The sequence below is a fragment of the Branchiostoma belcheri genome, unplaced genomic scaffold (genome assembly GCF_001625305.1).
Source record: "Branchiostoma belcheri isolate BF01 breed outbred unplaced genomic scaffold, Haploidv18h27 scaffold5, whole genome shotgun sequence".
Taxonomy (NCBI): Eukaryota; Metazoa; Chordata; class Leptocardii; order Amphioxiformes; family Branchiostomatidae; genus Branchiostoma; species Branchiostoma belcheri.
The window spans coordinates 838261-850424 of NW_017804131.1; the positions used below are offsets into that span (position 1 = coordinate 838261).

Here is a 12164-nt window from a genome sequence, read left to right on the forward strand (position 1 = left end):
AATTTCTACAAAGCCCATCTGTTTGCAGAAGGAAGCTTCTCACTTGAGAACCCTGAAATATATCACTATTGGTCCGGTAAACAAGTACCAGGGGTATTGGTTCCCTAACACTATTGTATTACCTATACTATTGATTGTAACGTAACTTGTTACATTATGTTGTACAATGTAGTTGGCTTGCTCAACACTTCAAAAATGCTTCCTGTATGTCCGAGTATGGTAGTGCAGTGAGGTGAGATCTTGTATTAAAAAGATGTCTATTTTTGTAATAAATTTAAGTTGTGGTTCACAAAACCACCTTACTTATATCTGTCTGTTGTGTAATAATGTAACTTAGCAATGGACCAGGGTAGTACATGGATCTTCATGTACTACTAACAGCTTATCCATATTGCCAAAAAGCGAAGTAAAAAAAAACAAGTCTGTAAACCACATCACTGTTTATTCCAGCTGCCATGGGTCCTCAGCACCAGTTGAAGTAGTTTTCCTTAACTTTGACATGTGCAACATGCTAGAATTCCAATCTCTTGATGATGTAAAGATAGCGCTCTTTCTTTATTGTCTCAGACAACACGTAAAAACTACACAGAAACTGAATTGAATCTTGCACAAACATACATTATAATGTACATCTAATTCAGCACTCTACAAAATGTAGCTCTTCATGATAACTATAAATGCACACACATGATGACAGATGTTTCCATCCACTACCTATGTGTAGTTGTAAGGAGCAGCCAGTATCATCATTTTTTTCTTTATTTGCTAAAGGAACATCCCAACAATCAACTGCTGCCTTCAGATTTTCCGTACACTCCAAATGCAGCCTACAAGTTCTGACAGCTTTGTACGTGTAAAGCACTGCAGACAAACCGTGACAGAATATTTACTTCTGGGGGTTGCGGAAGTTCACCCCGGCAAACTTGGCTTTGTCTCCAAGCTCCTCTTCAATCCTGTACAGACGGATGTAAAATACATCATGATGGTTTCACTATTCTCTTGAAAATAAGCACAACAGGGCAGAAAAAAAGGTTTTTCTTCATTGCTTTATATAAGGCAACGTTGAGTGGTATGGCTAGTGGACATGAGACCAAGAGGTTGCGGGTTTGATTCCTAGCCTTCCTAGCTAGATGTTGTGTCCTTGGGAAGTGCACTTTACACAACTTATAGACACACATGCTATGTAAAGTAAAAAAAATTATGAAAGTTTTTTTGTTCTGATTCTTTCTGAATTGACCATGCAGAAAGGAAAAAGAGCAGAAAATATCTCTCCTATATGTAGTTGCCATCCAACAGAACAAAATGCAGACAATAAAATGAACAAAATATATTCTTACCTTACCTTACCTAATACTAATACTCATAAAATTTCCAACAACAAATTTCTACACAAATGCCCCATAAACCAGTGAGATTAGAGTCTGAAGAGACAAAATATGGTAAGTCTGACCTGAGTAGCTGGTTGTACTTGCAGAGCCTCTCAGACCGGCAGGGAGCGCCCGTCTTGATCTGTCCCGTGCACAGTCCGACCACCAGGTCTGCGATGAAGGTGTCCTCTGTCTCCCCGCTGCGGTGACTCACCATCACCCCCCAGCCATTGTCCTGGGACATCTTACAACTGGAATGCAAGAAAAACCATCAGACTGTAGTTTGTTTGGCTTGAAATCTTTTTTCTGCATATATGTACCTGAACCTGACAAATTTTTCCTGCACCACTCAGACTTTGAGAAGTATGGATCATATCAAAAACTGTTCAGAAACCATTGCCCATTGTTTCTTTTATACTTCATAGGTGGTAACAGTCAATGCAGCAAATAAAAATTCACATATATACACCTACAATATACATGTCAGGGTTCAAGGATACATGTATCTATAAACTTAGTGCATGGACCAGTGCAGGTTATCAGGTAGAAATCAGAAATACCTACAAAGCTCCAATTTTACCTGCACTAAGGTGCATAATTATGCACCTGGTATTTTGATATAGCCAATACCAATTACTGAGGAATTGTGTTTTAGTACAACCTGTACATGTAGTTGAACATTTGTACTTACGCTTCAATGGACTCAGTAACAGAGCCAATCTGGTTAACCTTCAGCAGCAGGGCATTGCAGGCCTTGTCATCAATAGCACGCTTGATACTGGGGAGAGAGAACATACATGTACATTTACATGTACAGTTTCCATAGTGACAATAATGTTGGGGAGGAGGCCCAATCAGTCATTAAAAGCGAGAGATTGTGCGCTACAGTTATGAAACTGTACGTGACAAGGTATTTCTACAAATAGTTTCATCAGGTTGGTAAAGTATAGGATACAGGAGTTTTCTTTTACACAACCAAAATTTCAGCCATGTTTGGAATTGTGTTCTCGCCGCAAAAGTACCACCTACATCGGTTACATATAGCAGCCAAGCACAGAGAAGCAGTACTCCAGTCAGCAGCTCTGAGGAAGGTGTCTGATAGACATCGAAACGTCAGCACATAGGTGAGAAATTTGGTTGTGTAAAAGAAAACTCCTGTGACAAGGTAGTCTGAATCCTCACCGTTTGGGGTTTGTCACCAGCAAGTCGTCCCCGACGATCTGGATGTCGGTCTGTCCGGTGAACTTGGCCCACATCTCCCAGTCATCCTGGTCAAACGTGTCCTCGATGGAGACGATGGGCGCCGCCGCGATCATCTCGTGATACAGCTGGGCCAGCTGGTCACCCGAGATCTGTGGGGAAAACACAAAATGTGAGCTCTCTTGGGGAAAAAAGGACAAAATGCTTCCTGGGAAAGCACAAATGGGGGACACATACATGTACATGTAAACATCCTGCAACTTTTGAACAACTGAGAGCATCGTCAAGCATCTGAAAATGTTCTCCAGTTAAAGCTTGCAGTGCCCCTTTTCCCATTTGACAAGTGTTAGTATTTTCATACATGCGTAAAGAAAAGAGACAGAAAGAAATATGGTGCAACAGGGTATGTACATGTACCTATGTATCCTAAAAGTGTGTATGTATACAGTGTACTGTATGTGTAGGATTATCACTACGGAAAAGCACTTAGTAGAACAATCAGTGATTTTTTTTAAAGGTAGCAAACATGTACCTCCAAATTTCAAAGACATAGAAAAGCAGTTTTTTAAGCAGTCTAACTGCCCCTCAAGTAGTTATCAGTGCCAACTAAAATGTCTCAAATGTTTGTTTGTTTACTTTGAAATGTTTACAAAGGCGCTGCCTACTCACGTATCTTTCGGGGTCATCTGGGCTCTTGAAGTCCAGGTCGTACTTCTTGTCACGGTGGAACTCGGAGGCGGCGACGTCCATGCCGATCTTGATCTTCCCCTCATACCCAGCTGCCTTGATGGCATCCATCAGTAGGTTCAGGGCTGAAACAAGAACATGAATGTGTGTATGTCACCTCAGTGGTAGAAATAAAATCATGACATATACAAATTGCTTGTTGGCAAACATTTATTTTTCCATGCACTTTGAAAAATACATTAAACTAATATTATTTTATGATGATAGATTGATTTTATGATGATAGATTGTCAGTAGTAAACACAAAGCTCTTAAACAATGTTATGAACCTTTAGTAAGCACCATTGAACCTTTAGTCTAATTTTTCCGGTCTGCAAAATTGCAGGTTGCTTAATTTTTCTTCTGTAATATTGAACATGTCCCTGCAAAATGCAGATTGGTATTTCTAACACTGCACATAGATTCAGTCTTCAAAACATCAAAAGCATGTTTTCTTACTAACAATGTGCAACTGCCAGTAATTTGCTGTATTGAAGGCTTAGCAGTATAGAAGAAGAATTAGTGTGTAGACTAAGCTATGTCTTTTGACCAAATGTCATCCTACTGCTAGTATGAATTGGTTAAATGAAAGTGATTGAAAATGATGAGCAGTGCATGGATAACTGTTCTTGTTAACCTTCTTTCTAGCTAGCTGAGGTAGCCTTTCAGGAATCTTATAAGACTTTGAGTCAATATTGGGAGGTTAAAAACTTTAAGAACAGTTTTGCAACTCACCTTCCTTGTTCTCCAGAATGTTGGGAGCAAATCCTCCCTCATCTCCAACATTGGTGGCTGGACAGGGGTGGAAAAAGTTAACACACCTGAACACCATAGCAATAACAGGCAGATTAACTTTCCCCAAAATAATACATCAAGCTTCTATCTCTAGAACAATCTACCATCTCACAATATCTGTAGCATTATGTACATCAGAACTGTTGAAGACATCAGTACTGTGATGCAGATGTCCTTAAAGCTTACCGTCTTGTCCGTACTTCTTCTTGATGATGGATTTGAGGTTGTGGTACACCTCGCAGCCCATCCGCATGGCCTCGCTGAAGGACGAAGCACCTTGGAGAGAAATGCAAATAGAAATTTGAGTGAGTGAGCGAGTGAATTTGAAGATACATTCAACCCAACTTATTTTGAACCCTAGAGTGAGTGAGTGAGTGAGTGAGTGAGTGAGAGAGATTAAAATTTAAGTCTCTGAACCTAAGAGACTTTTTCAGACAGGAAAACTTCCCATCCCAAGCTTAACTGACAACTTGAATTTCAATGTAGCAGTAACTTTTGAAGACTGAGACAACTAGCTTGCTCTACAGCCGACAATTTACTGGCCATTCAGTTTCAAGTGCTTTCAAAACAGTCTAAAATGGTATTTTGAATTCTTCCCTTCTTACTCAAGTACGTACCAGTTGGCAGGATCATGAACTCCTGCATGGCCAGCTTGTTGCCGGCGTGGCTGCCTCCGTTGATGACATTGAAGGCAGGGACCGGCAGGATCACCTCTGTATTTCCAGCCAGATCTGCCAGGTGGCGGTACAGAGGAACACCCTTGTGGGCTGCGCCGGCCTTGGCTGTGGCCAGGGACACGCCCAGGATGGCATTGGCTCCCAGCTTGGCTGTAGTAAGGGTGTGAGCAGATTTTAAAGCATGAAATAAAAGTACATGTCTTGGTGATAAAGCAAATGGTGCAAACAATGCTATTCTTTCATCTCGTTTGTACAACTCCTCAAATAACATCATCCAATCTGTTCTCAAATCTGATGTGATTTTCCGCAACAGCTTCTGCAATATTTGGGTATGAATTTTTGGTTTTGCTATTTTAAAAAAAACTACACAGAGATGTCATCTAAAGAATCAAGATTATCTGGGCTACATGTAAGTTCGTAATACATTTTCATATTTCAATCACCAAATTTTACAAGAAGAAGTTTTCATACTCACATTTGTTCTCAGTGCCATCCAGTTCCAACATGAAGTTATCAACCTCCTTTTGTTTTGTCACATCAAAGTTCTGTTGGCAAACAAATGTGAAAAATAAACTTTACAGATTTTGAGCTGCAAAATAAAAGTAACATATAAATACATCTATAATTTTTTTCTAATGATTACTGCCATACAACTTCATACTGACAATTACACTTACTGCAACAGTTCCACTGAACAAGTTCTATCAAACTAAAAAGGTACCTGAGCTGTGCTTAACATTTTCTGGATTAAGGAGAATTTACAGACAGAGTTCATCACTTATGACATATTCTAAAACGTTTCCTTACCTTCTGGATGACAGCTGGAGCAATGATGTCATTGATATTAGAGACAGCCTTGCTCACACCTACGGAAAGAAGATGTAGCCGTGTTATCCCTCTATTCACAGTCTTCATAGGTCATAACCTGAAATTAGGCCAGACAGTAGTCATTTTGTCATACCCAATCTCCAACAAAAGAACTGGCAGTAACTACAGCGGGTGGCACCCAGGCTACAAACACATAGCAGTAAAGTTTTGTTTGTTTGTTTGTTTACTTACCCTTTCCCAGGTACTTGGATTTGTCCTTGTCCCTGAGTTCCAAAGCCTCATAGATACCCGTGGAAGCACCGCTGGGCACTGCAGCACGGAAAAGACCTGCAGGGGTACAAATGTACATGTACATGAGTGGTTCTTTTGCCAGCACACTACAACTTCATAAAAGTCTCATACACTAGCAGTATCATTTAACAAGTAATTGTAAGGGCAATGGAATATGTTACAGGAAGGTAAATTCAGAGAATCTGAATAACTTAATTCACCTTATGAGTCACTCAGAGGTGGCAAAAGAAAAATCTTTTTGCAGAAATATGCAGTGTGGGACTTGTTAGATTTACAGCTGATATACATATTCTCACATAGTCTTACTTTTCTTATTTAAGTTATTAATAATTTAATGATTGACTGATCTATCGATATATCAAGATATAGTTTGTGGTTTTATACCTTTGCTTGTGACCAGGTCGACCTCTACCGTTGGGTTCCCGCGGCTGTCGAAGATTTGACGAGCGTGGATCTTGCTAATCCCGGACATGGTGGCTGGCTAGTGGTGGCTTCTGCTTCTACAAAAACAAAGGTTGAATAAATGTAAATCAAACTGGAATAATCAGACTACTGGACTATGTACCTCATTATTTTTTGATGTTCCCATGCCATTGATACCATGATAATTGCTCAAAATATACAATTCAAATCTTTTCCTCAAGAAACATGCTCGAGTCAAAATAAAATCATCCAGTCTTCAGTTAGTGTTCCAGCACATCTTGTCATCAAACTTGCTACAGTACTTAAAATTTAGGTTTAAATCAAAACTAAACATCTCGCTGATGCTAACTTTTGTGCATTAAATTCCAGGTGAGCAGAGCTAATTATATAAGCAAGAACATCATCTATGCTTTCTAGAAAAATGATCATCCAGACATAACCTACATGTACATTGTATACTGTAGTGACCTCCTTGTTCTAGTCCAAACCTTAAAATAGCAGCACCATGTTTTTACAGCCTTGTGGGGGGCAGGGGTTATTAGAGCTAAGCGATTACAGTAACACCAAGTTATGTACACTATATTATCATTAACAACTTATTACACAAAGAAATTTGAAGTTTCGTTTTCACAGATTAATAGTCTTATGAAGCCATAATTTTACCTCTCTTGTACGTTAGCTCATTACTATTCTGGTCAGCTCTTTTCCTTTAGCAACCATATAACAAATGGACCTAGTTATTACTGGAACCCAGCCAGTTTTTAAGGTTACTAGCGGCTGTCTGGCGATGTGAGGAGCATCTACTAAGTGGTCTGTACTCTCTTAGAATTAAAGCACTAAGTATAACCTAACAGGGGTATGAACTTGAAAGTGACCACATTTTTTTAGCAGTGACTGCAGGTACAACACGTAAGACATGCCATAAAAAGAAGTATATACTGACCACTTTAAAGTTGAGTGTTTTTTACATGTAGCGCAATGAATATCCTCTAGTAACCCTGAAGACTGGCTGTATTCCAGCATGTAAATTATTATTAGTTGCAGTAACTTTTATGGATACTGTATCAATGTTAGTACAGAGGACAAAATATCCTGACTGACTCTTCTATTTTCATATTCTGCCAAAGTGCATGCAATGTATAGGGCGAAAAAGCAGACACCTGCAATTTGAGATGACACTTTTTATGCAATACTTTGCAATTTTGCATTTTTCCGTTGAGTGCCTTGTGTTAACGTTGCTTTTCTTCGAAATCTATGAAATACGTTACAAGTTAACCTGCGTCTTTATGTAACCTGACGGTGCAAACAATGTGCATGCAGAATCTTGTCCTGGTCTAATTCTAACTTCAATAGTATATAACTTGACAACAGTAATTACCATGAGATAACGACGACGACTATGAGGTAATAATGACTGTAATAAAACATTATCAAGTACGCGAAAATCAGTCACATTTTTCACCCCATTGAAGTATGATCAAGGGGGAGGGGCCAAAATACCGGCACGTTAGCGTATACATAATTTACAAAGTGCTAAGTGCAATTCTAAGTACTCTATCAGGATTCATGTCCCTGGCCCCTTAATAGGCCTTAATAGAGACACTAGTTTTTAGATTGTGAATTGTAACAAAGTATACGTTTTGTTAATGGTGCTGAAGAAATAAATCGAGGTCAACATGTTATGTACGTGGTGGGCATGCCAACACGTAAAGTTTTAACTCATCATAGCAAATTCTATCATACTAAGATCATTTTAAAATCTATCAAATCAGATTTTCTTCCGTAGAAAATCTCTTAAGCGTTGAAGCATCAAATCAAGGTATTTTAAAAACCGTTTATACTTGAAGTGAATATTATCGTACTGATCATGCGTGGCGTACGTGCAGTGGGGTCACCTTCAAGTTCCACCTAACCGGCAAGGTATCGACTGACGTTATATTTCAATTTCCAGCTGAAATTCTTACCCAGAAATGCCCAAATCTTTGCATACCCAAGAAAACATTTTCCACTAACGTTAAAGTTAAACAGTATTGTATATCATGGCGATATAAGGGAGAAATTTGAAGAATATCTGAACGTACCGTGCGAGGGCCTTGCGACTGCTGCTTGTGTCAGACTGGGCAAGATGGCGAGAGGCAGTCACGTGACAGTCGGCACATTTGCATCCCAGGTCATTGACCTATGACGTAGACCTCAAGCAGATGTGTGGTTGGGACCCTCAGTTGGTCGGCATATTTAGCCAATCTAAAGACGCCAAGGCACTTTTCTGGAAAGTATGGCTTGAGGGAAAAAAAAACAGATAAGGATTACTCGCTGAACTATGCTTGTTTTTATTCTACACAGAGTAAGAGAGTTGCAACAGGCTAGGTTCTTTCAAAGTAGTATCAAATATTTACACTAAAGCCTAAAGATGTCAGTCAGTCTGAGCTGCCTTAATTTGCATTACGACAAAGGCATCTGATTGGTCTGCAGCCTTAGGTCGAAAAAGAAACCAGCCAATCAGGATAACCTGTAATAAAGAACCTTCCTCACGCTCTACCCAGTGTGTGTGTAGAACGCACGCAGTCTAAAAAGTTGAAACACCTGTGGGTTCTGGTACATTTCGTTACCAGCGGGTTTAGGAAAAAAACGTTGGACACTTGGACACGACAACAATGTCTACAAAAGGTGAGAGTTATGTTTGAGAAAAATGTAGAATCATTGTTCATTTGCTCGTCAAAAGTTCTGTGTACTATTTTAAAGTAATGGATAACGAAAGACAAAGTTCAAACTTCCTCATGGTTCACTGTGCTCATGGTTCAAACTTCCTCGTGAAGTGGCTAAAAACTGTCGTATATTTTCAGGGTTTAAGCCGATCCGAGCTTGCGGTGCTCCCGACGTCACGGTGAAGCGTCAGAAAGGCGGCCGGACAGGACTGGCTCTCCTGGCGGGAGCATGCCTGGGTGCCGTGGTGGTGTGTGCCGTCCTCATGCCGCTCGTCTACTTCACCCTGGCCGATCTGCAGGCCAAAGTGGACAAACTCAGCGACGACGGCGTCCAAAAGGTGGGGGAAATCTGTATCTGTATATATCGGTATAACATACTAGTAGCCTCTACAAACTATCATTCCCCTGGCATGATAGCTCTCTATTTCGGCCAATTTCTACTCTTTCCAGCCACTTCCCAAAGCCTGGTAGAGGCAAGGTATAACAGCCCTCTGTTGTAACACCCCAGCCATATTGTCTTGCCAGATACACTCACATACGTTTGAAACAAAAACATACTACTTAAGTTTTCTTTAGATCCGTACAAACAGTTTAAGCCGCTAGTTTCTTTTACTACTTTTGATTCTTATAAGCACTGTTTTCATTAAATGAAATGTGTACAAATGGGCAATCTCGGTGCAGATGTTATGTAAAAAACAAAACAAATGCGCAGCAGTAGAGTTTTACTTCCTTGAGTTATTTCCGTAACCTGAGACGAGTGGTAGAGCCTTAACTGTAAACAATGACTTTTCACAGTAGTTTTGTTGTTCAAGCCCTAGCCATATAAGGCAGCTATGGAATGCCTGTCAACTACATGTACGACAACATGTAGGACGTCGGTGTCGTGGTTCACAGCACTTAAGATATTCAAGGCTCTTAAACCCGAGTATGCGTTACGTCTACTTACAGACTGAGGCACTTTTGTTTTGCCTTAGGCGTTGAAGTTGCGCAGTGATTCAGCGGTCGTCGCTACCGACTCGCTCGGGGAGACCGCAGAATTTCAGAGCGCAGATGGTAATAGCGACGACCGGCAACGTCGTGACGCGGGCGGATCTGGACCTGTGCGCCCGCAGCCTCCTCCACGGCCAAGGAGCGGTGCAGTGTACGTGCGCTGGGGAAGGGACAGCTGTTCCTCAGACGTCGAGACTCTGTACTCTGGTAAGTACATTGTTGAGTACATCTACTGGTCGCGTAGCTTTACGCGTATAGCCCGAGCTCGAGCTCACACCATGCCCTCACAAACGTAAAAGGAAAGCATGCGCAAGGCGTGTACAGAAAAACTCACCAGGAATGTCTATATTTTAGTTCTACTAGAACTTGACTAGAGTCTTTATCTCGGTCATGTATCTACCGACCCGAGTGTACGAGAGACTGTAATAATAAGTCAATCTGAATGGTGGCGCTTGTTTGGCCTGTAAAATTCGGAAAGTTTTATCAAGTCTTCTATCACATTTGCCAATCGTCTCCTCCTTCAGTCTACATCGACGATGATAGATCAGTCTACATCGGGATATTATTATGAACAGACCTATACGAAAATGAAAGTCTCTCAGTCTGCCAGACTATAGGGCGCATGCATCTGTAATCTGACTCAGATGCGTTGCAAGACTCCATGAATTTACTAAATTTTAAGATAGGTAATTTAAATTTGTGACTTTGACCGTTTGCGTTCCTTTTAAACAGGAATAATGGGAGGCGGACATTACAGCCATCACGGGGGAGGTGGAAACTACCAATGCCTCCCTCTGGACGATGTAGTGTGGAACAAACCACAGGCGGGATACCAACATCACAGTTACATGTACGGGGCGGAGTATCAGACGGGGCCAGGTTTTTTTTCAGCCGACAACATGCCAGACGGCATCACCAATCCCGCTAACTACGATGTCCCCTGCTCCGTGTGCCACGTGCCCGGGCGGTTCTCCAACGTCATGATCCCCGCCCGCATGTCCTGTCCGCAGGGTTGGAGCAAAGAGTACAGCGGCTACCTGATGTCGTCTTACTACAGCCACAACAGCAACAAGGACTTTATCTGCGTCGACGAAGCTCCCAACCTTGTGCCGGGTTCGGCTGCAGATCAAAACGGAGCTCTGCTGTACCTAGTAGAGGCGCAGTGTGGCTCTCTTCCCAACGGGCCTTACGTCAATGGTTACGAGCTGACCTGTGTGGTCTGCACCAAATGAATCTGAGAGTTTAGACAGCGCTTCGCGAGTGCGAGTAGTGAAGGGTTACCGTAGTTAATATGAATATCGTGTTATCGGCTCTGTTTGTGTGCATGTCAGTGTACGTATTTCAACGGTTAATGGCATATCTCAATAAGTTGTCGCAAGTCAGACATTATATGTATATGTATAATGTCCTTGGTTGTGGATATACATCTTCATGACATTTTGTACGTAAGTACTCGTAGATGCACGTCTATCCAGGATCACATAAATGATCTACTGTTCAGGATACAATACAATTCAATACTATAATTTGATATGCTATATATTCATGACGTTTTCCTTTTATGATGTCTAGTACTTTTTTTAAAACTTAGGCGAAGATAAAGTGAGAAATTAAAAATTAATGCAACGCGTGAAAGGCTAGGCAGATGATATATGGCATAGGCAGATGATATAATCAACAATAGGCCATATTTGTTTGAGATTTGATTTAAAACATAACATAAATGGATATCAATTGTGCATACGAGGACAATGTTTACTTACGACTGGTGGACTATAACATAACAGGAGTAATCAAGTTCTATATTCATGATCACAAGGGCCATAAGTTGACAAAGCTATAAGATCGTGGAGCTCTATATTTCTATAAACACTTTGATATCCAGTCTATTCTGTAATCATATCATTATCTTATTGTGCAAGAAAACTATAGAAAAAATCATAGTGGACTTAAGCTTGTTTAACTAAGCAAGTAGGGGCCTATATTGTACCTTTGCAGTGTGTAATAAAACCTTCATAGTAAACAGGGAATCGTTGGTCTGCTAATTTATCTAAAATATTCGGGGTTTCATAGTGGTAAATTATAGGAATTTTGTACTTGCCACGACTACCATTTGACATAAATTATGCAAATCAGAGCTTCATTTACATAAATGGAAAAGA

At 40.6% G+C, this 12164-nt stretch overlaps 2 protein-coding genes across 2 annotated transcripts; one reads left to right on the forward strand and one right to left on the reverse strand.

Moving 5' to 3' along the window:
- Positions 1-423: 423 nt before the first annotated feature.
- Positions 424-8481, reverse strand: LOC109479939 (enolase-like). Its single transcript, XM_019782015.1, has 13 exons — positions 8389-8481; positions 6269-6384; positions 5825-5920; positions 5573-5631; positions 5241-5310; positions 4706-4915; positions 4275-4364; positions 4029-4085; positions 3237-3379; positions 2550-2719; positions 2059-2145; positions 1451-1618; positions 424-953 (listed from the first exon to the last, which is right to left on the reverse strand). Exons 2-13 carry the CDS (start codon positions 6354-6356, stop codon positions 887-889), a joined length of 1305 nt encoding a protein of 434 aa, XP_019637574.1. The 5' UTR covers positions 6357-6384; positions 8389-8481; the 3' UTR covers positions 424-886.
- Positions 8482-8844: 363 nt separating this feature from the next.
- LOC109479948 lies at positions 8845-12030 on the forward strand. Its single transcript, XM_019782028.1, has 4 exons — positions 8845-8974; positions 9151-9350; positions 9987-10209; positions 10735-12030. The coding sequence occupies exons 1-4, from the start codon at positions 8962-8964 to the stop codon at positions 11232-11234; spliced, it is 936 nt and encodes a 311-aa protein (XP_019637587.1). The 5' UTR covers positions 8845-8961; the 3' UTR covers positions 11235-12030.
- The last annotated feature ends 134 nt before the right edge of the window (positions 12031-12164 follow it).